General features: G+C 40.1%; 1 protein-coding gene across 1 annotated transcript in view; it reads right to left on the bottom strand.

The window, feature by feature from the left end:
- Positions 1-2,581: 2,581 nt before the first annotated feature.
- exoc5 (exocyst complex component 5) overlaps positions 2,582-23,965 on the bottom strand; it is a 50,800-nt gene continuing 29,416 nt past the window's right edge. Inside the window, exons 11-18 of the mRNA XM_078406636.1 lie at positions 18,275-18,484; positions 14,083-14,230; positions 13,769-13,877; positions 11,454-11,574; positions 9,849-9,935; positions 8,398-8,506; positions 6,058-6,273; positions 2,582-3,957 (exon numbers count right to left, since the gene is read on the bottom strand). Of these exons, the coding sequence (XP_078262762.1) occupies positions 3,769-3,957; positions 6,058-6,273; positions 8,398-8,506; positions 9,849-9,935; positions 11,454-11,574; positions 13,769-13,877; positions 14,083-14,230; positions 18,275-18,484 (1,189 nt within the window). The 3' untranslated portion in view covers positions 2,582-3,768. The remainder of the gene's footprint in view (positions 3,958-6,057; positions 6,274-8,397; positions 8,507-9,848; positions 9,936-11,453; positions 11,575-13,768; positions 13,878-14,082; positions 14,231-18,274; positions 18,485-23,965) is intronic.

Raw genomic sequence — 23,965 nt, 5'->3', positions numbered from 1 at the left:
CCCAGGAAAACTGGACAGTAATTAAATGTAGGAAGATCTTTTAAGGTGAAGATACTATTTTGTTTACAATCCAAGGATATTCCAAAACAGCAGGGCTCGAGGGCCTGAGCATTATGGAGAGGTTGGGCAGAATAAACTTTAATCCTTGGAGTTTAGGAGGTTTAGAGGTAATCTTATAGAGGTGTATAAAATCACGAGGGGAATAGATAGGGGTGAATGCACAGAGTCTTTTTACACCAGGCCAAGGGTATCAAGAACTATAGGCTTAAGGTGAGAAGGAAAAGATTTAATCGAAACCCGAGGGCAACTTTGTCCACACAGAGGGTAGTGGGTATAGAACGAGCTGCCTGAGGCAGGTACAATAATATGTAAAATACATTTGCACAGGTACATGGATAGAAAAAGGTTAAGGGATATGGGCCAAATGTGGGCAATTGGACTAGGTTAGATGGGGTATCTTGGATGGAATGGATGTATTGGGCTGTATGGCCTCTTTCTATGCTGTCAGACTGTGATAGAAAAAGAAAGGAAAATTAAAGCCCAGAATCCATGGATGAACCAAATGATAGAGTAAATGGAGCTAAAAGATTGAGTATCCAACAGAAGTCTGTCTTTTAACAAAGTGACAACCAGGCTGATTACAGAAAGTTAAGAGAGGAAGTAAATAAAGTGGGAGTCCATGACAGAAAACCCAAACAGAACAGGGCAGCACAGTGGTAAAGTTGCTGCCTTACAGCGTCAAAGACCGGGGTTCGATCCTGACTATGGGTGCTGTCAGTATGGAGTTTGTATGTTGTTCCCGCCACTGCAAGGGTTTTCCCCAGGTGCTCCGGTTTCTTCCCAAACTCCAAAGCCATATACATCTGTAGATTAATTTGGCTTTGGTAAAAATTGTAAATTGTCCCTAAAGTATCGGATAATGTTCGTGTACAGGGATCGCTGGTTTGCAGACTCGGTGGGCCAAAGGGCCTGTTTCCGTGCTGTATCTCTAAACTAAACTGGAAAAGGGTTGCAATATGTTATTTATGAAAGACTAAAGAGGACATCTGTTCATGGAGGCAGAAAGCACAGCTGAGATACCATGAAGTCTTAACAGGAAATTGTTGCAGCTGAAGTCTCAAAGAAAGATGTAACTGGGGACACAACGAACTGGATGCTGGAATCTTGAGTAAAACACAAAGTGCTGGTGGAACTCAGCGGATCAGGCAGCATCTGTGGAGAACATTAAGGTGACATTTTGGATCGGGACCCTTCTATAGATCTATGGTTGTGGATGGGCTGCATTTAAGTGAGAAAGGACTACTATGGACCGGAAAATTCGATATGTTACCACAATGAGCACAAACTTGACAGCCATTGTTACTACAATGACCACAAACTCGAGTCATTGTTACTACAATGACCACAAACTCTATGGTGGGAAAAGTTTGAAATATAAAAATCAGGAATGTTATTAGAAATGTGGATTTGGTAAAGACAAATTGTGACTAGCGATCCAACTTTTTGATCAAGTTACAGAGGATCAATGAAACATAGAACATAGGTGCAGGAGTAGGCCATTCGAGTCAGCTTTTTCCCCATATTGCTTGATTCCCTTAGACCTAAGAGCTAAATCTAACTCTCTTGAAAACATCCAGTAAATTGGCCCCCACTGCCTTCTGTGGTGGAGAATTCCACAGATTCACAACTTTCTGGGTGAAAAAGTTTTTCCTCATCTCAGTCCCAAATGGCCTACCCCTTATTCTTAAACTGTGACCCCTGGTTCTCGACTCCCCCAACACCGGGAACATTTTTTCTGCATCTACCCTGTCCAATCCTCTAAGAATTTTATATGTTTCTATAAGATTCCCTCATCCTAAATTCCAGCGAATACAAGCCCAGTTGACCCATTCTTTCATCATACGTCAGTCCCGCCATCCCGGGAATTAACCTGGTGAACCTTCGCTGCACTTCCTCAATGGCAATAATGTCCTTCCTCAAATTAGGAGATCAAAATTGCACACAATACTCCAGGTGCGGTCTCACCAGGGCCCTGTACAACTGCAGTAGGACCTCCTTGCTCCTAAACTCAAATCCTCTCGCAATGAAAACCAACGTGCCATTGGTTTTCTTCACTGCCTGCTGTACCTGCATGCTTACTTTCAGTGAATGATGTACAAGCACACCCAGGGCACCTCCCCTTCTCCTAATCTGACACCATTCAGATAATAATCTGCCTTCCTGTTCTTGCCACCAAAGTAGATAACCACACATTTATCCACATTATACTGCAAGGTTCTGCCCACTCACCCAACCTATCCAAGTAACCCTACAGCCTCATAGTATCCTCCTCGCAGCTCACACCGCCACCCAGCTTTGTATCATTGGCAAACTTAGAGATGTTACATTTAACTCCCTTGTCTAAATCGTTAATATATATTGTAAACAACTGGGGTCCCAGCACAGAGCCTTGTGGCACCTCACTGGGAAACACATATAATGTAGCATTCTGTAGTTCTGAGATTCTCGTTCTCCAGATACAATTTTATGGATTACTGACAATGGCAGAGAAATAAAGAAAAATGCTTCCCCACACTATATACAAGGTCTTTGGCAGTTTAATGAAGAAGCAATATTTACATTTTTATCACCAGTGAAAGAAATCTGCAGTTTTTCCATCACTTACTGTTTCTAACTTTTTGTTCTTAAATACTTCAAAGCATGCAGGCACATAAAATAATGACAATATAAACCTTCAGATATAAACAAAATCCGTATTAGAGAATGTTCAGAAGAAACATTACAAAATATGAAAGTTACCAACCAGTTCTGTTTGCAGTCAATGCCAGCACACGGACAATCAAAATCTATTCAATGAACATTGAAATGATTTACAACTCGCATTTTGTTGAAATTACTCGAGTTTATTTATTATGGCAAATGCGATTAAAACTGACCAACACTGAAAACCAAATTCATTCCCTCCTACAACTTGCAGTCCAGACTTTCAAAATTCTCATTTCATCTTTCTCCTTCAGTAATCATGCATTTATTGCCACAGTGCAGAACAGTAACCTCGGATGGCAAAGGGAATATATATTTACCAGAGCACTACCGGCAGAGCTCATTAATAGCTAAAATTTGCTGCGTTAACTTACATCTGAATGGCTGCATTACATCTTCCTCAACCACACATATCACTCTCAGTCCAAGAAAATATCCCATGAAATTGTGACCACATTTCAAATGCAGAGGCAGCTGTTGTAGCTGATTAATCAAAGACCTGTATAAACAAGTATAGCATTAACATAGTGCTACCTCTGCGTACAGCAAGAGGATGTAAATCCATCCTACCTGGATAAAACATTATACATTTCTTAAACAAGTGTTTATTAAACTGAAGGTAGAACTTAATATTCAGTGCTTCAACAACCTCCCTGATTTAATTTATAAACATAAATGCATCAACATATGCAAAACTTGAGTTACATTAGTGGCTTCTGAGAGGTTCAGCTCAGGATAAGTTACTGTTAGAGCATAAATTGTGCAAAAATATTACTTGTATTTAGCTTGAATTAACGTAGCCTCTTTTTCCAAATGAAACAGTTCAATAATGGCTGTTCTTTAGTGAAGTCACCTGTTTACCATCAATTACATTTGTAAATGGCTATGTAACAGGGGTTGTGTTTAATACCCTGTGTTTAAAGCTTCCGAAGATCCAAACAGCCTAAGCACAAAACTCTCGGTCAAGCTCTGACACAATATTCCGATTTCACAATGTCAAGGATTTCAGCTGAAGTGACGACCAAGGCGCGCTGATCTGTAGTCGGACCGTAACTGCACAAAGGCATGAAGGATGTTCTTGTCAAGATTAGTTAGTTGCTCTCCAGAACAAACCTGCTTAAGGTTGTCAGGTGCTACGACCAGAAGATTACAGAGTGCATGGAGCGTGTCAAAAAGTTGTAACACCAAGGGGATCTGAGAAGAAAAACAGAAAAAAGTTCAATTATGAAATAAACAGCAGCAGCAATTCTATGGTATCAAAGTACATTTTTTTGCAAGAGGGTGGGGGGATTCTTGAACACGAAGAATGCACAAGGCAAGAAGCAAATTTGGATCGCAGCATTTAGAAGCCTATTTCTCCAACGCCCACCAACAAAAAACAACTATTTTTTAGAATATTTTTATTTGGAAATAATCTGGAAAGGATAATTGTGACTGAGAAGTATTGAGCAGGATAATGTAAAACAAAAACTAGTGGTATGCAGAATTACTTAAACACTCATGAATTTTAACTCATGGACTTTATTTAACTCATGAACTTTAACTCATTAAATTGTCACACTAAATTGGAGGATATATGGTTATACCATAAAACTTGGATAATCCTGCATCTAAGTAATTTAAAATTGATAGATTGAAAGATGCAGCATAAAAACAGGCTAATCTGCCCACCAAGTCCACACTCACTAGTTCCATGTTTCCCACTTTCGTGTCCACTCCCTACTCACTCAGGGCAATTTACACAGGCCAACTAGCCTACAAACACAGGATTGGCAGAAAACCAGATCACCTACAGGAAACCCACACGGACACACAGAGAACTTGCAAACTTCGCACAGCCAGCACCCGAGATCAGGACTGAACTGGGTGTTTGGTGACGTGAGGCAGCAGTTTTCTCAGCTATGCCACTGTGCCACCTTTCCCAGCGTTTGGTGCACTCGTCAGTACACCTAGTCCTCAGTACCTGCAGGCCGAAAATCTACAGGTCTTGGTATCTGTGAGGTTAGTTATGTATTACTATATGTGGGGGTTAAATGCATGGGCTCAAGAACACTGGAGGTTTGGAGCATGGGGGGGGGGGGGGGGGGGGGAGATGGGTTGGTGTGTGCTGCCAGAGCCAGGGGCTCAAGTGCCTGTATGTTTTGGCATGTACTGCCTGGTTAGTTTCGATATGTACTGCCTGAAACCTTTACTATACCACTATGTAGAATTTAAAAAAATGTGAAAGTGCAGGGAGACAATTGGTGTAATATCCATTGGTCCAGACATTCATTTCCCTACATTATAATGGATACAAACATATTATAATTATGATAAAGTGCAGCATTAAGAATTCTTGTGATCCAATAAATAAAGTTATCAAATGATATTATTTGTTCTCAATATATGTCTCTTAACATATTTGCAATCTCAGACCATCTGTGATACAAACACAGAAGTGCACCAAGTCATTTATTAAAAATGAGTCAGGTCTGGCTGATCTCAGTTCTGAATGTGGATTTGCTGAATACATCAGCATGGTTCCTCTGACTATTCTATTTCATTGCATTTCGTCATGATTCCTAATATGGAAGCAAATAGATTTTTGGATGAAAGATTTTTAAGAAAATCAAAATTGGGTATATTGTTAAGTATTTGGAATGAGCTACCAGAGGAAGGAGACGAGGAAGATGCATTTAACAAAGATTTGGACATAACAGCATTTAAGAAAGATTTGGACATGTACATGGATAGGAAAGGTTTGGAGGGATAGGGGCCAAAGGCAGGCAAATGGGACTGGCTTAGATGGGTCATCTTGGTCGGTATGGACAGGTTGGGCTCAAGGGCCGTTTTCACGCTGTATGACCTTTTAATTAACCAAAGACATGCAATTCTTCAGGTTAATTGGCCACTGAAAATTATTCCAAGTGTGTAGGGTGTGTGAACAGGTGATCGATGGTCAGCGTGGACCCAGTAAGCCGAAGTGCCTGTTTCCATGCTGTATCTTTCAATTAATACAAAAATCAATTGAACAAACATGTGTGAATTACTAGATATGTTACGACTCTCCAAGATAAAACATTAAGGTGGCACTCGCTGCTGAATTTCAATTTTAGTACAGTGGTGGGTAGATGGAGATTATGCCAAAAGTAATTGAAAAGAACTGGATAAGAAATATTTAAGAAAACCCTTTCCCATTGTGTGCAATTTGGGAATTCATTTAGAGAAAATAAATTATATAATCAAGACAGCAAAATAAAAAACAATATGAAGTCTCATTAATTTAGCCAGTGGCTAATAGAGGGTATACAACACCTTAAACTCTTTGGCACACTTCCGATATTCAGCAACGTCACAGATAGCCAGCATGCCACCCATTGAACTATAAGTATACTGCTGGAGGTGCTCATGAATTAAGCGATGGAAACGAACTCCAAACTCTGTTAGAACAGTGTCCACATTCTTCCCATCCATTGAATTTCGATTTTTCTCTACTTGCTTTCCAACATAGTCACAGACTTTGACACAGGCCTGCTCAAAAAGGTTGCATAAATCAAGATATTAATATTAAAGCAAAACTGCAAATGCCAGAAATAGAGGTAAAAACAGAAAATGTTGGAAATGCTCACCATGATCTGAAACATTGCATTTGCTGCCTGATATTCTGAGGGTTTCCAGCATTTTGTCAAATTATACTTAGGTCATATTATGGCAATGTTCTATTATGCAATTAAGCATTATATTCAACACTAACCACAGTTGTTCCACTACATATATCACAAAGCATTTGCTTTGTGACAATTGCAATGTTGGTGAATAACAGAATGTTGGTGATAACTTTTGATTTGCTATAATTTTTATTTTTAGTTCAAGAAAATTGACTGCTAATAAGCAAGATTCAGTTTATAAAACAAAAGTGATACACATTTTATGTTCAAATATTTCAGAGAATTAGCACACAGCATTCATCACAAAAGTAACCAAGACACTGAGCTGCTTTTCAATTGGCCTACAAATGAGATACTAACTCAGTTCCTAAAACAGCTGCTCCTTTTAGCAACAAATGAATGGATACTCCAGAAAAAAATGTTATTTGTGCCATATGATCAGTGAAAACCATGCAGACTCTGAAGAGAACTTGGATTGTTTTCAATGGAATGTTAGAGGCTGAGAGAAACCTGCTAGATATAAATAAAATTATGAGAGGCATGGATAGGATAGTCAGAACCTTTTTACCAGTATGGAAATATCAAAGACCACAGAAGTCCAGATCACAGAGAATAAGGTCCCTCGCTTTTAATATATCTGAACTCAATAAACATCAATTAGATCAAAATAAGTAATGAATGCCATTATTGAAAAGGGTACCGAAGAGATTCAGCAGAATGTTGCCTAGACTTGCAGGCTTGAGTAATAATGAGGCTGGATAAGCTGGGACTTTTTTCTTTGGTGTGTAGGAGTTTGAGGGGTGATCTTATTGAGGTGTACAAGATCATGAAGGACATAGATAAAGTGAACATTCACAGTCTTCTCCCTCCAAGGCAGGCAATTCTAAAACTAGAAGGCAAAGGCCTAAGGTGAGAGGGGAGAGATTTAAGAGGGACCTCAGAGGCAACCTTTTTACCAGAGGGTAGTTCATGGTTGGAATGAGCTGCCAGAGGAAGCAGTAGAAACAGATACAATTACAACCTTAAAATGATATCTGGACAAATGTATGGATAGGACGAGTATGGAGAGACATGGGCCAAATGGAACTAGCCCAATATGACAACTTGGTCAACATTAACTAGATGGACTGAAGGGCCTGTTTCCTTGCTATATAGTTCTATTACCCTAAGTGTATTGGGATCCAACATTCAAAATCTTTGTGTTTCTATGGATCATGTAATAGAATTCACCCATCGGCTAGGATCATTCCTCTGGAAAATGAACTTCAATGATCCTTTCAACAGGTTTCCATGCTGTCGATCAATGTTGGATTTGGGCTCCAATGGCAGAAATCAGAGCATCGCCCCAAATCGACAACCCAGCTAATAATGCTTGCCACATTATTCTCCAAATATCCTATAACAGCAGGCAATACAAGGGATAAAAGGACAGCTGCTTCATCCATTGTTCCCAGAGTTGAGTGACAAAGTGACTGCCATCGTGGGATTTATCCAAAAATTCCATTCATTTTCGACAACTACATCAGATATTAATCATTCCAGATATCGTAAAGTCTGCACATCTAGTAGTCTTCTTGAACCCACTATACAACAAATTGACATTGATTGAATCCTGCGGTGTATAAAATGGTCATCAGTATTTTAATAAAATAAAATGATTCAAAGTAATTCACAGAATGCAAAGTTTTTTTCGAATCCTTTGGAGATGTAACATTGCAATTTATTTTCTCACCATAAAAGTTAGAAAATGTAGTTAAATTAAAAAAGGCTTAAAAGCATTTCGCAATATAAATGCAGACTGAAGGCAGCAGCCAAGGAGACGATAGATGACAGATCAATAACTCAGCATTAAACCTTTTAGCACAATCATGTTGTGTAGTAATTTGGAAGATTTTTTTCGGTATAACATTTTATAGGCGCAATATCTTTCAGACATGAATTTCTGCAAAATGCTCTCAAAAATGTGCAGTGGTGTGTAGGTACATACATTGGTATACTGAATTAATACGTTGTTTTCATCCTCTGGTTTGAAGTCTGTCTTCTTCTGTTCAACAGACAGAATGTGCTTCGTATGTCCAATCATGCAATTCAAAGTCCTTCACAAAATAAAGTGGACATTTTAATAATAAGATAGAGCTGTTCCTTGGCTAGCGCAGAAGTAAACTACATTACACCGTACAAAGACGGTGCATGATAGTATTACTGATGAAGTGTTCATTTTAATGATAGTTATACTAAATTAACTTTAAATAAAATGCATATTTTATTTTTTTTAAATCAAAAATCTCCTCCATCTGTGTAATTACTGAACAGATTGGGGCAGCATAGTGGCACAGCTGCTGCCTCACAGCTCCAAAAACCCAGGTTTAATCCTGACCACAGATGCTGTCTGTGTGGAGTTTGCACAATGTCCCTGTAACCAAATGGCTTTTCCCCCAAAGATGTTTTGGTTTGTAGTGTATTTGGCCTCTAAAATTTCCCCCAAATGTATAGGGAGTGGATATGAAAGTGGGATAAGATAGAGCTAGTGTGAATGGGTGAGCAGTGGTCGGCATGGACTCTGTGGATCGAAGGGCCTGTTTCCACTATCATTCAATAAATAAGGGACATGGATAGGACAATTGAAATAGTAGCAGGGAAAAGTAGCTCTTTATTTAAATAAACAAGTTAAAAAAATTGTGAATTAGACTGCATTACCCAAAAATTGTGACATTGAGCAGTTTTCAATATTAACTTTCAAATTTGTCTAGAAAACGTTCAGTTATGGCGAAAACAAGAGAAAAGATGTAATTATCTTGGTAGCTATTTTCAAGAGCTGGCACAGACGAGATGCACCAAACATCCTTCCGTGCTATGCAATTTTGTGACTCTGCAGATCTTAAACTGAGATCGTAGGAGATTATCGCTGTACTACAAAAATGTCAAATAAAAATTCAAAATAATTTATTCACATAAAAAGAACCAATTACAAAAATGATTAGAAAATGCTAGAAGAATTCAGCTTTCACATAATGTATCACAATAACATTAAAATAGGTTAACCACTGTATGTGTCCTCACACATGCAAAATACAGAGCCATTTAATCAATTCTTATTCACAGTAATAATGCGAGACTTTTCAAATGGAAAGTTTAGAATAAAGGTCTATATTCAACTCCATTCACATTATAATATGATAATGTTTGCTATTTCCAGTCAGCTAAAGTTTACAATCTTCCATTCATTTGAATAAGTGGCAAAATTGAATTTTCACAAAATAAATATCTTATTTTTCTCAGGACCAAGCGGCTTAAAGGTAACCATTTATAGAAAGGGCTATATTTAAAATATGTTCAACAGATGATTAACTGAAGAATAATGAGATGCTGTGTAAAATATGAAAAACTGAATTTAATGAGATGCTATAAATAGGTACATTGTGATGAATTCCCATCTACCTGTCAATGCCTGTATCTAGTTTAACTTCCATCTGTTCGATCACCTCTTTCTTCTTCTGTAAGCACTCAGTAAGCTTTGGAGAAGAACTGAAGACACAAGCAACAGAAAAAAACAAACATCAACTTATTTTGTTGGCAATAATTCAAATGAACACGGCTGAAAGATCTGTTCCTGGGCTGTACAGTTCTATGATCCTTTTGAGTAAATGTAAGAGTCTGTTGAGACTTTATGAAGTAAATTTTCTGAAATCTTGAAGTCAGTTGCAAATAATTGCATTCAACATGGGTATTTAGAATACTATTTGACAATTTACCACAATTAGATTGACATTCATATTATATATATTTTTTAGAAAGATCAGACTTGTTGAATTACATGTAGTTAACATGGCTCCAGTGCTTTTTTTGGGTGATGGTACGGTGTACCAGAATCTCTAAAAAGTTAAAAGCTAGATTTAATTTTTTTTAAAAAAATTTAATATCACAAAAGGATTACTCAAGTCTGAAAAATAGAATGTACTAGACGGGCGTGGACCCGTTGGGTCCAAACCTCTCCTGTGGGTTCGGCAACCCCCATTGGGTCCAAACCTCTCCTGTGGGCCCGGCAATCCTCCATTCAAACCTTTCCTGCGGGCCCGGCAACCCTCCCCCAACTGACGAACCGTGGACCCGTTGACGGCCGGGGAGTCATCCCCAGGGCCAGGGGCGGGCGAGGGGGGAGAGGAAAGGGGAGAGGGAGCCACTCACCCAGGCCCCGGGCGGCCATTGCAGCGTCCAGAGGGACCCCATAACCCCTTGGGTGCAAACCTCTCCAGCAGCGGCAGCTCGACGGTGACGGCCATTGCTTTGAGCGGGAAGAAGCCCCAGCGGACAACCAGCGTGCTTTGAGCGCATGTGCAGATCCGGCAGCCATTTTACGCAAGTATTAGATTAACGGACCCTAACTGCGCAGGCGCGGACACGTTGGGTTCCCATTGTGACGTCGAACACGGAGGTATTACTACGCAGGCACGGCTGACGGGCAGGGTAAGTGGAAAAGGGATTTATTAAAGTTTAGAAAGAGATTTTTAAAGTTTAAAAAGTGAATAACTTAAAAAATATAACAATCATTTGAACCGCAGGCCAATGGTGAGTAACGTGGGCCTAAAATTGTTGCGCTATAGTGTACCGTTTTGGCTGTATTTCGGATACAGACAATCAAACAAACAGACAAACATACAAGATGAGAGTTTATATATATATATAGATTCATTAAATTAGGCGGTCAGGCCCTTAAATAGCTTAAGCAGCTTTTTGGACAAGGTTCCATCATAAACACCAACAGCAAGCAAAACGGCACTATTTTGTCTGCAAAGTCCCGGTTTTCTTAATTGGATTCATTTTGCTGTTAATTCCACATTGCTAAAAATCTTAACTTTGGCTTCATTTTGTTTCAAAGTGTGTCCCAAATTGCTTCAAAGTTAATTCACTTGCACATAAAAATTGAATGCAGCAAGCTCATAACTGTACAAACATGCCACATTGATTATTCAAGGCACAACGGCTTATAAGTTAAGATATTTCATTTTGAATAAGAAAAATGAGCAATAACCTCAACCCACTCACCTTATTAGTGGCATGAGATGGTCATTAAATTGCTTGTCAAACAAATGAAAAATAGTATTTGCCTGTTGGACAACATCTAAAAAGTAAAGGTTTGAAGTCTTGGAATCTGTAGATGGGATTGCTAAGGAAAGACAGAAAATTTGTCGATCATGATGGAGAACCAACAACCATTTGTCAATCATGATGGAGAACCAATAACCAGAACTGAACAAATTAAATTTCCAGTTTACAAAAGTAAACTCATCTGTTAACTACATACAAAAAAATAAAGTGATAAATAATACTGGCAACTAAACACATCAGTTTCATTTCAATTCACAATAACAAGACGAGAGGCCATAGATTTAAGGCCAAAGGAGCAAAATTTAAAAGGTAATGTGTGGGGCACCACCAGACTTAGAAACAGTTTATTTCCCGCTGTTATCAGGTTTCGGCAAGGCTGCGTACTCTCCCCTCTCCTTTACTCTCTCTACACCAACAACTGCACCTCCACAGACTCCTCAGTCAAGCTCCTCCAGTTTGCGGATGACACTATCCCGATTGGACTGATCCAGGATGGGGAGGTATCTGCCTACAGAGGGGAAGTGACACAGCTGGCATCCTGGTGCCATCGCAACAACCTGGAGCTCAATGCTCTCAAGACAGTAGAACAAATTGTAGACTTTCGAAGAGATCCCCCTCCCCCCACTCACTATCAACAACACCATAGTCACATCTGTGGAGTCATTTAAGTTCCTTGGAACCATCATCTCCAGGGACCTTAAATGGGGGGTCACCATCCACTCCACAGTCAAAAAGGCCCAAAAGAGGATGTACTTCCTGCGGCAACTGAAGAAACACAATCTGCCACAGGCAATGATGGTCCAATTCTAGACTGCTATCATTGAGTCCATCCTCACCTTCTCCATCATGGTCTGGTTTGGCTCAGCCACCAAGCACAACATCCGGAGGCTGCAACGGATCGTTCGCACAGCTGAGAAGGTTGTTGGCTGCAACCTTCCCCCCATTGACGAACTGTACACTGCAAGGGCCAGGAAGCGAGCGGACAAGATCATCTCTGACCCCTCTCACCCTGACCAGAAACTCTTCGAAGCACTTCCCTCTGGAAGGCGACTCCGGACTGTCAAAGCAGCCACAGCCAGACATAAAAATAGCTTTTTTCCACGAGTGATAGTTTTACTCAATAACCAAAGTCTGTAGTCTCTTTTTTGCTCTGGTTTATTTTCACCCACATGTTTAGACCGTAATGTTGTATCCTTATTGTTTTGATGTGGTTATGCTTTATTCTTAATTGTTAATTGTATGTTTGTGTTGTCATTTGTATATTCCTTGTATATGCATACTTGGCCAATAAACATATTCATTAATTCATTCATTAATTGGAATAGTCTATGATTAAAGAGTTGTGAGTATAGGGACCAAACTGCCAGAAGATGTAATTGATTTATTCACAAAATGCTGGAGTAACTCAGCAGGTCAGGCAGCATCTCGGGAGAGAAGGAATGGGTGACGTTTCGGGTCGAGACCCTTCTTCAGAAGATGTAATTGAAGCAGGTACAACAACAACATCATAATTTAAGACATTTGGACAGGTAGGTACATGAATAAGAACGGTTTATGTGCCAAATGCGGGCAAATGGGAATAGCTTAGATGGGGCATCTCAGTCGGCATGGATGGGTTGATCGGAGGGGCTTGTTTCCATGTCGTATGATTCTATGCTCTAATATTAAGTTTAAACACAACTACAAATAACTACAAATTAGAATCCATATTAAGCATTGGGATATTTTCTGGAGGATAACAAAATGAGATGTTTCTTTACATGTTGGAATAGTTAGTGGTTGGTGAGAGAGGATTTAATAGAATAAAAATCAGCAAATAAGGCAGTTAGATGATGGAAGAGTGAAGCTTGGAATCGAAGCAGGCAGATAACAAGAAAGGTTGAGCAACTTGAAAAGTGTGAAAAAAGAGAAAAACCTAGCAAGAAATTTGAGGGGGAAAGTAAGGTACTAATGGAAGCCATTTGGTTGGTTCTATTTGAATGCTGTACAAGGAAGAAAAACCAGGAGAGAAATGTGAATATTAAATGTTGAGGAATTTGGCAGAGAATAGGTTAAAAATGCAATGGGAATTGTGTGATTAAGAGTGATTGTTATTGAAGTGACACTATCTTTGAAAGGCGATTGTACAAACCCAAGGAAAGTGAAGTATTTAAGATGATTAAAAAATATTATACGATATTTAATGGAAAAGTGACATTGAATTGATGCACTGAGAATCATCCATATAGTGAATAATCTACAAATAAAATTACCTGCAAGTCCAATCTCTAGCGCATAATCAATATGTTCAACACACAAATACTCCACTAGAATAGTAAATATTCGAAAAGCATTCTTTGGTAAATCAGAAGGGTCAGATAACTAGAAATACAAAAAAGAGTAACAAGTGAGTAGGTAGTGGTTAATTCAAACATTATATTCTCCCAGCATAAATAAAAGTTTGCTTAAAAATAATTTCTGGAAAGAGTCTCCAGAGTGGAATGCATCATCAAGAGCATTGAGAATCCACAACATGACTTACTCGGAGAAAACCAATTCACAATTCAAATCGCAAAATCGTTCTCACCCTATGACACCTTTCAAAGGCCTGTCTGGTCTCCTGCAAAAGATTGACAACCACCTCCTGTGACAGGAAAGTCTCACCATGTGTGTCAATACTTGGTCCAAGTGGTAGGTTGGTACGTTGGCGAATTCGCTCTTTTAGATCCTGAATACTACAAAAAAAAATTTTAAAACATCTTATAAACAAAGCCCACAATTGAACTATGCCAAGGTTTATGAGCTATACTTATTTAAATAAAATTAAACATAAAAGTATCCAATTGAAAAAAATACACAAATTTACCAAGAACATATTTATTTGGTAAGATTTCAAAGACACAAGGAACTGCAAATGCTGGAATCTCGACTGAAACACAAAGTGCTGGAGCACCTCAGCGGGTCAGCCAGCATGACTAGGCAAAGTTTTGACATTATGCTATTTGAAGAAGGGTCAGAACCCAAAACACTCCATTCCCTCCACAAATATTGCTTGACCAACTAAGTTACTCCAGCACGTTGTGTTTTATTCAAGATTCTAGCATCAGCAGTTCCTTGCATCTCTATTATATTTTATTGATACCAATCCTGACTAATACTTTGGAAAGATTTGAAAGAGTGTATTATAGCAGGAATTATTCCTATTAGGAGAATCACACAGGTTATTGATATCTGGTCTTTTGAGGTTCAAAAGCAACATGCTTAACCCTTTTCCAAAATGTTGCTCTTATCCTACATAGGACTTGGACTTTCTCAACACTCTCCAGTATAAACTGACCTGTTTATAAATAATGTTTTGAAAATTATTTTTTATTTAGAAGAAAAAAGGGAGAATGATTCTTCACAGGATATAATATCTGAGAAAATGTTACTGTGCAGTGGCTGTTACCCACTGCAGCAGTTGATGAAACAAAAATGTTGTCACTCAATTAGACATTAGCAAATGCCAATCAACTTTTATTTGACAAGGTCCCACATAGGAGATTAGTGGGCAAAATTAGAGCACATAGTATTGGGGGTAGGGTACTGACATGGATAGAAAATTGGTTGACAGACAGAAAGCAAAGAGTGGGGATAAATGGGTCCCTTTCAGAATGGCTGGCAGTGACTAGTGAGGTACAAGGCTCGGTGCTAGGACCGCAGCTATTTACAATATACATTAATGACTTGGATGAAGGGATTAAAAGTACCATTAGCAAATTTGCAGATGATACAAAGTGGGTGGTACTGATTGAGAATGATCAGCCATGATCACATTGAATGGTAGTGCTGGCTCGAAGGGCCGAATGGCCTACTCCTGCACCTATTGTCTATTGAATAAAAAACTGAAACCACTTGCAGAAGCTAATAAAGTGACCCAGAAGGGACAAATTGTTTTCATCATCTACTCTGCTATATTACTTCAAATTAACCAGCTGTTGATGATTTTGTCCCACCTCCACCTCTCTACCAGCTTTCTTCCGCCTATTACAATCAATCAGCCTTAAGCAGGGTCCCAACCGGAAATGTTACCTACCCATTTCTCTAACAGATGCTACATGACTTGCTGAATTACTCCAGCACTGTGTGTTTTGCTCAAGACTCCAGCACGTGCAGTTCCTTGTGTCTCCAACCTTTTCATGTGTTCAATTTCGATGAAGCTGAGGATTTCTAGAAGCCTCAAATGCTCAGTGTCTGCTTCTTTTGTGACACCAAATGTATTAGAAGGAGCAAGGACTCTTGGTGGTCGATGGCCTTAAAAGTGAACTGGTTCTCTCTCTAAAGATGCTACAGATGTTCTTAGAAAGTTTCAAGATTAGAGTGCATTAACTGTTTTGAATAACTTTTGTATTTCTGGTCTGGAGGTTTTGGAACCTGTCAAGTCTTTCAAAGAATGGCACCCTTAAACTAAACATAAAGTGCAGGAGTAACTCAGCTCGCCTGGCAGCAGTTGTTGAGGTAATGGACAGATGACATTTTGGGTCAGGACCCTTCTTCAGACTGAATGTAGTGGGGAAGGAAAACTGGAAAAGGGAGATGGGGAAGGATAAAACCTGGCTGGCACCAGGCAGGCAGCCTGGCAGGTTAGAGATGAGAGGGCTGATGGGGTGGAAAAAGGCTATTGCCAATGGCTAGAGGACGAGTCAAATTATTTGTGAACCAAGTTTATGTTTGTGGCTGGAAAAGAAATAGATGTTTAAGGCTCAAGAGGAAATATTCATTTTGCTCGATATAAATGCTGTTTGGATCTTAGTGATGTACTAACAATGCAAATTATTTTGCTCTGTGTATGTATGCCCAGTAATTGAGGAAAAATTGATGAAGCAAAAGAATTAAAGGCATCGCCATGCTGCAGAGAATTTGGAAACACTTTCAAGTAGCATTTCAGATCCTATTTGTAGCCTTCAATATGACTACAATTTAAAAAAAATTATTGATCTCCTAAACATTCTTTATGCCAACCTCAACCCAAAGTAAATAAATGAGGCAAAGAACATTTTAAAAATATCTACAGCGGTATTCTCCATTTTTATCATTAACAATTACTTAGGTGCAATCAATCTACTAATTTATTTATATCTAATAAATTAGTCAAGAGGCAAAAGTGTGTTATTGGCCAATGTCCCGAAAAGAAACAATAAACTTCTTACTTGCAACAGGTTGTAAACACAGTATTCAATAAATATAATAAACAAACAAAAATGGTTCAATAAATAAAAATCCCAATATAGTGCAAAAACAAAACAAGCTCAATTTGCCTGTCAAAGTGGAGTAACAAATACATTTTAAACATCTAAGTAAATTAAAATTATAGAAGTAAACATAAGATAATAGCCTTTTTAAAAAGTAACTTAAATTGTGAATGCGTTCAAAATAGCTTCAGACTATTAGCAGGAGTTTTTAATTGTACTATTGTGGCGGGCCGAGCCACTTTGGTCTCGAACTGTCGTTCGTCGAGCTCGAGCACTCACGTGGACCTGGCGTGATCCGGGCCAACCAATGAACACCGACCTGGGTGGTCTGCTGGCGTTATGTGGCGGACGACGGAGTTTGTCCTTCACCTCACAATCAACACGTTAACACACACCTTGCCCTCTTGTACTAATTGTTGAGCTGTATCGTTTAAATATTAAACTGAGTGTTTATACAACACGTGAACCTCTACACTATCAAGATATTGCCTTGAGGGAAGTTGTCGAAAACATTTCCTATACTTTTCAAAAATACACCACTTCAATACTCCTAAAAGTTTGTGTGTCGTTCAAATTGTTGTTCTGACAATATTGTTTTAAAAGAAATTACAAAAGTTAAATGACCAGTTCTGATAAAATACGGATAGTTTCGAAGGTAGACACAAAATGCTGGAGTAACTCAGTGGGACAGGCAGCATCTCTGGAGAGAAGGAATGAGCGACATTTTGGGTCGAGACCCTTCTTCAGACTAACGTCAGGGGGAGGGAGATAGATAAGGAAATGTGAAGCTGTGAAAACAGGGCAAAGGGAATGGAAAATGTAGAATAGATCATTGTTAGCTAGGAGAAGGTAACAACAAAGCAAACAGAGATAAAATGTTGTCGGAGACAGCAAGACTGGTCGGAGAACTGGGAAGAGGGAGGGATGGAGAGAGAGGGAAAGCAAGGGTTACTTGAAGTTAGATAAGTCAATGTTCATACCGCTGGGGTGTAAACTGCCCAAGTGTCCCAAAAACAACAAACATTTTTTGGGATGATTCATTGCTTCCACTAAAAGACCCAGATTAAACATATTAAAGAAACTGTTTCAAACACAAAATGTTGCTTGGACTTCATAAACTGATAACATTTGACGGAGGTCACATGCTACCACATCTTGTTTCAATACATTTGAATACTTCGAATTTTATGAAGTTTTCTAAAATTTATTTATTCCAAACCACAGCAGTTTAAGATCATTTGTGTCTTGGAAGTCCTAACAAATTTCATTTGGGAGCAAATCAAAGTTTACTTCAGGAAGAAAGTATTAAGATATGGTTTGTGTTATGGACTATCAAGTGAAGGTTAGTCACAGCTTTAATGAACACTGCCCATCTCATTACAACTTTAAAATGCAAGTCATCCCACATTCAACACCTAATTACAGCAAAGATCCTTATGTCATCATGCTTTTGATCTGTTATTCATCTATAAATTATATACCGACCGTAACAGATGGAAAATGGAACGGTATAAAAAATGTAGTTTCATTTTCAAGTAATCCACTCACCCTCCAGAGCCATAAGCCCGTTTCTGATGGTTTTTGGAATCATAATAACGCTGTAATACCATACTACTTCTATTCTTCAAGTAGCCAGTCTCAAGTTCTATATAATTTTCCAAATAGGAAATGAAAATGCCTTTGATTATCTTAGCCAGAAATGTTTGTTTATCAGTGCCAAGATCGAACTCTGCTAATTTGCTCGCTAGACTTGTGGTCCTGAAGGAAAAGAGACAAAACAGTAAAGGTGACATTCATTAGTTGCTCCCAATGGTACTTAACTTAAACAAAACACAAAATGCTGGAGGAACTCAGTGGGTCATGCAGCATCTATGGTGGGAATGGAGATAAAGTTGAATGCAGATTGCCCACAGCAGCACTGCAGGCACAGAGACTCAGACAACACACAAGAACATAAATTACACAGAAATTATCCAAGACAGATAAAAAGAAAAGTCTGCAAAAAAACAAGAAATTACTACAAAAATACATGATTAGAAAATAAAATCCATGGTAATGCCAGAGGTGGTCAGTAGAGTTCCTTTGCTGAAGTAGGATTAAGATTGGGCAGGTTGGTTCAAAACCCTGATGGTTATAAGAAAGGAGATGCACTTGAACCTGGTGGTGTGGGACTTTAGGATCCATACCTCCTGCCTGATGGTAGCAGAGGGAAGAAGGCATGGGCCAGATGGTGGGAATCCTTGAGGATCATGTAGATAGTTTTGATGCAGCCTCGTGCATCTCTGTGCATCGGAATTGGCATGCCAGGCCCTTATGCAACTAGTGTAAGCATTTTCTACAGTACATCTGTAAAGTTTGTTAGAGTATTCAGTGACGTGCCATGTCTCTTTATACTTCTAAGAAATTAGACGCGCTGGTGTACCTTCTTCATGATTACATCTATGTGTTGGACCCAGGACAAGTCATCCGATACGTTAACAGCCAGGGATTTGAAGCTACTAACTCTCTCAACTACCAACCCGCTAATAAAAACTGGCATATATCCCGACTTTCCCTTTCAATAATTAGTCAACAACTAGTTCTTTGTAAAAAGACACAAAATGCTGGAGTAACTCAGCAGGTCAGATAGCCAATGAAAGTGAAAGAAATACCACATAAAATGTGTGAATCAGAAAGTAGCTTGCTACTTGATTGTTCTGAAATATTTAACAGCTTGAAATGCACTCATCACTCGGAATTGAAAAGTAGTAAAGTGCTAACATGTCACCGCAGTACAAGAAGTATTGAGTAAAGTATGTGCAAGTCAGACCAATCATTGTGTGAAACAATGTTGAAATCAATTATTTTGCTGTTGATTCCTTTCTCAAGCTTACAATTAAAGGGGAAAATAAGCTTATATTTATGCAGTGCATTTCATGAACTCAGGAAGCCATAAAGCACAACCACTACTTGACTACTTCTGAAGTGCATTCACTGTTGTAATGTATGAAATTAAACATTTGGAATGCCAAAGGTGGCGGGGAGACCTGATAAACCTTATAGACCTGTCAAAGACGAGAGAGGGCATAGCTTTAAGGTTATAGAGGCAAAATTTATATGAAATGTGTGGGGAAAGTTTTGTTTTCAGACAGAGGGTGGTGGGCGCCTGTAATGCATTGCCAGGGATTCACACATTTTACCTGGGATTTCTTTTGCTTTCATTAGTGATGGTGAGGGCAGATACCATTGAGACTTGGAATTAAGTGGCATTTAAGAGGCTTTAAAATGTGTAAGTACAGTGGAGGAATGGAAGGATATGGATTACATGCAGGCAATTAAAATTAGCTTATCTTAGCATCATGTTTGACATACATATAGCAGGCCAAAGGGCCTGTTCTTGTGCTGTTCTATGCATTGAATGTTCACACAACAAGACCTCACAAATATTAATGTGATAATGAACAGGTAATCTATTTACCTCCTCCTACTAGATAATCAAACCCACCGACAAGGGAGGTGCCGTGGTAGTCTGGCGCGCTGACCTCTACCGGGCTGAAGCCAGGCGACAACTCTCAGACACCACCTCCTACTTAATCTTGGACTATGATCCCACAGACGAGCACCTGACCTTAATATCACACACCATTTCCGATTTTATTATTTCCAGCTCTCTGCCCTCAAAAGCCTCCAAACTTATCTTTCCCCAGCCCCGCACGGCCCAATTTTATCTTCTCCTCAAAATTCACAAACAGAACTGCCCTGACAGACCCATTGTTAATTCTTGTTCATGTCCCACTGAATTAATTTCCACATATCTTGACTCCGTCCTATCCCCCCCCCCAGGTCCAATCCCTCTCTACCAATGTCCAAGACACCTAACACGCACTTTGTTTCTTCAATTACTTCTGTTTTCCAAGCCCCCACTCCTTGTTCTCTACTATGGATGTCTAGTCACTCTACACCTCCATCCCCAACCAGGAAGGTCTTAAAGCCCTCCGTTTCTTCCCCGACCGCACAATCAGCCAATTTCCGTCTACTAACACTCTCCTCTGCCGAGCAGAGCTGGTCCTTACCCTTAACAATTTCTCCTTCGACTCCTCCTACTTCCTCCAAATCCAAGGAATAGCTATGGGCACTCGCATGGGCCCCAGCTATGCCTGCCTCTTTGTAGGGTACGTCAAACAATCACTGTTCCAGGCGTACACTGGCCCTATCCCCGAACTTTACCTCCGCTACATTGACAACTACATCGGTGCTGCCTTCTGCACATGCAGAACTCACTGACTTCATCAACTTCATGACTAATTTCCATCCTGCACTCAAATTCACTTGGACCATCTCCGACATCTTCCTGCTGTTTCTAGATCTCACCATCTCCATCACAGGAAACAGACTATTGACTGACATCTATTGCAAATCCACTGACTCCATCGCAATCTAGACGACACTTCTTCCCAGCCTGCTTCCTGCAAAGACTCTATCCCCGACTCCCAATTCCTCTGTCTACGCCGCATCTGCGCCCAGGATGAGGTTTTCCATACCAGGTCATCGGAGATGTCCTCATTCTTTAGGGAAAGGGGGTTCCCCTCTTCCATTATAGATGAGGCTCTCACTTGGGTCTCATCGATATCCCGCAGCTCCACTCTTGCTCCCCCACCCCCCATTGGTAACAAGGACAGAGTCCCCCTTGTCCTCACCTTCCACCCCATCAGCCGTCACATACAGCATAGAATCCTCCGACATTTTCACCACCTCCAACGGAATCCCACTACTGGCAACATCTTCCCATTTCCACCCCTTTCTGCTTTCCGCAGAGACCGTTCCCTCCACAACTACCTGGTCAACTCGTCCCTTACCACCCAAAACACCCCCACCCCAGATACTTTTCTCTGCAACCGCAGGAGATGCAACACCTGTCCCTTTACCTTGCCTCTCGACTCCATCCAAGGACCCCAACAGTCTTTTCAGGTGAGGCAGAGGTTCACTTGCCCCTTCTCCAACCTCATCTGCTGTATCCGCTATTCCAGGTGTTAACTACTGGATATCGGCAAGACCAAGCGCAGGCTCGGCGATTGTTTCGCTGAACACCTCTGCTCAGTCCGCCTTAACCTACCTGATCTCACAGTTGCTCAGCACTTTAACTCCCCCTCCCATTCCCAATCTGACCTTTCTGTCCTGGGCCTCCTCCATTGTCAGAGGCCCAGCGCAAATTGGAGGAACAGCACCTCATATTTCGCTTGGGTAGCCTTACACCCCAGCAGTATGAACATTGACCTCTAACTTCAAGTAACCCTTGCTTTCCCTCTCTCTCCATCCCGTTCCCCTTCCCAGTTCTCCTACCAATCTTACTGTCTCCGACTACATTCCATCTCTGTACCTGACATCTGTCTGAAGAAAGATCTTGACCCGAAACGTCACCCATTCCTTCTCTCCAGAGATGCTGCCTGCCCCACTGAGTTACACCAGCATTTTGTGTCAACCTTCGATTTAAACCCGCATCTGCAGTCCTTTCCTACACATAATCTATTTTAGTGATACTGAATAAAGACTAAATCACCTCAGCTTCCACTTTATATATATATATACTCTGTTGGTATGTTATCAAATAACAAGAATTTGTTCAACATTGATAAATGTTATCAAATAACAAGAATTTCGCTCAACACCTTCGCTCAGTCCGCCTTAACTAACCTGATCTCCCAGTGGCTGAGCTCTTCAACTCCCCCTCCCAATCCCAGTCTGACCTTTCTGTCATGGGCCTCCTCCAGTGCCAGTGAGGGCCACCAGAAATTGGAGGAACAGCACCTCATATTTCGCTTGGCAAGCTTGTAGCCCAGCGGTATGAACATTGACTTCTCCAACTTTAGATAGTTCCTCTGTCCCTCTCTTTCCCCCCCCCCCCCTCCCTCTTCCCAGTTCTCCCACTGTCTTCCTGTCTTCACCTATATCCTTTCTTTGTCCCGCCCCCCGACATCAGTCTGAAGAAGGGTCTCGACCCGAAACGTCACCCATTCCCTCTCTCCTAGATGCTGCCTGACCTGCTGAGTTACTCCAGCATTTTGTGATACCTTCAAATAACAAGAACCTCATCTCACTCACATGTGAGGCTTTATGAAGTTAATCACCAGCACATTTCTTCCAACTTTTCAAATAATTGTCAGGAATCTTTTGCTTATTCATCTTAATCCTCTTTTTCATGTTGTGCTCATCTGATCCAATAATTACTTTTGATAACAGTTATTGATTCCTAGTTTTTGCGACTGTATTCAATGAGGTTCAGACACTACTTTAAAAAAAATATATCAAGGGTTTTTCAGACAGACCACTAACCCATTTGGGACATTCTCTCAAAGGAAAAATGTCTACCAGTCAAATCACAATCAGATAGATAATTAGTATTAGTATAGAAAGCTGGTTACAAATAATTTTTGAATGTGGGGGGATCAATAGAGATAATTAGGTAATTTTCTACAGTGCAGCATGGTGTGTTATTGCAGGACAAAGAAAAATGTGAATTGGCCTCAATTAAACACCAAAAAATTAGCATTGATAACTATCATTGTTGAACGATACAGCATGGATACACCACCGATCTCCCATTCACACAAATTTTACAGTGCATTCAGGAAGTATTCAGACCCCTTCACTTTTTCCACATTTTGTTATGTTCCAGCCTTATTTTAAAATGGATTAAATTCATTTTATTTATCATCAATCTACACAATACCCCATAATAAAAAAGCAAAAACAGGTGTTTAGAAATTTTTGTTGTAATTAAAAAGAAATAACTGAAATATCACATTTACATAAGTATTCAGACCCTTTACTCAGTACTTTGTTGAGGCACTTCTTGGGTATGACGCTACAAGCTTGGCACACCTGTATTTGGGTAATTTCTCTCATTCTTCTCTGCAGATCCTCTCAAACTCTGTCAGGTTGGATGGGGAGCGTCAATGCACAGCTATTTTCAGGTCCCTCCAGAGATGTTCGAACGAGTTCAAGTCCGGGCACTGGCAGGGCCTCTCAAGGACATTCACAGATTTGTCATGAAGCCACTCCTGCGTTGTCTTGGCTGTGTGCTTAGGGTTGCTGTCCTGTTGGAAGGTGAACCTCCGCCCCAGTCTGAGGAGCAGATTTTCATCACGGATCTCTCTGTACTTTGCTCCATTCATCTTTCCCTCGATCCTGACTAGTCTCCCAGTTCCTGCTGCTGAAAAACATCCCCACAGCATGATGCTGCCACCAGCATGCTTCACCGTA

This window comes from Rhinoraja longicauda, chromosome 10, assembly GCF_053455715.1.
Source record: "Rhinoraja longicauda isolate Sanriku21f chromosome 10, sRhiLon1.1, whole genome shotgun sequence".
In the NCBI taxonomy this organism is placed as follows: Eukaryota; Metazoa; Chordata; class Chondrichthyes; order Rajiformes; family Arhynchobatidae; genus Rhinoraja; species Rhinoraja longicauda.
This window is presented reverse-complemented; position numbering and strand designations above follow the sequence as displayed.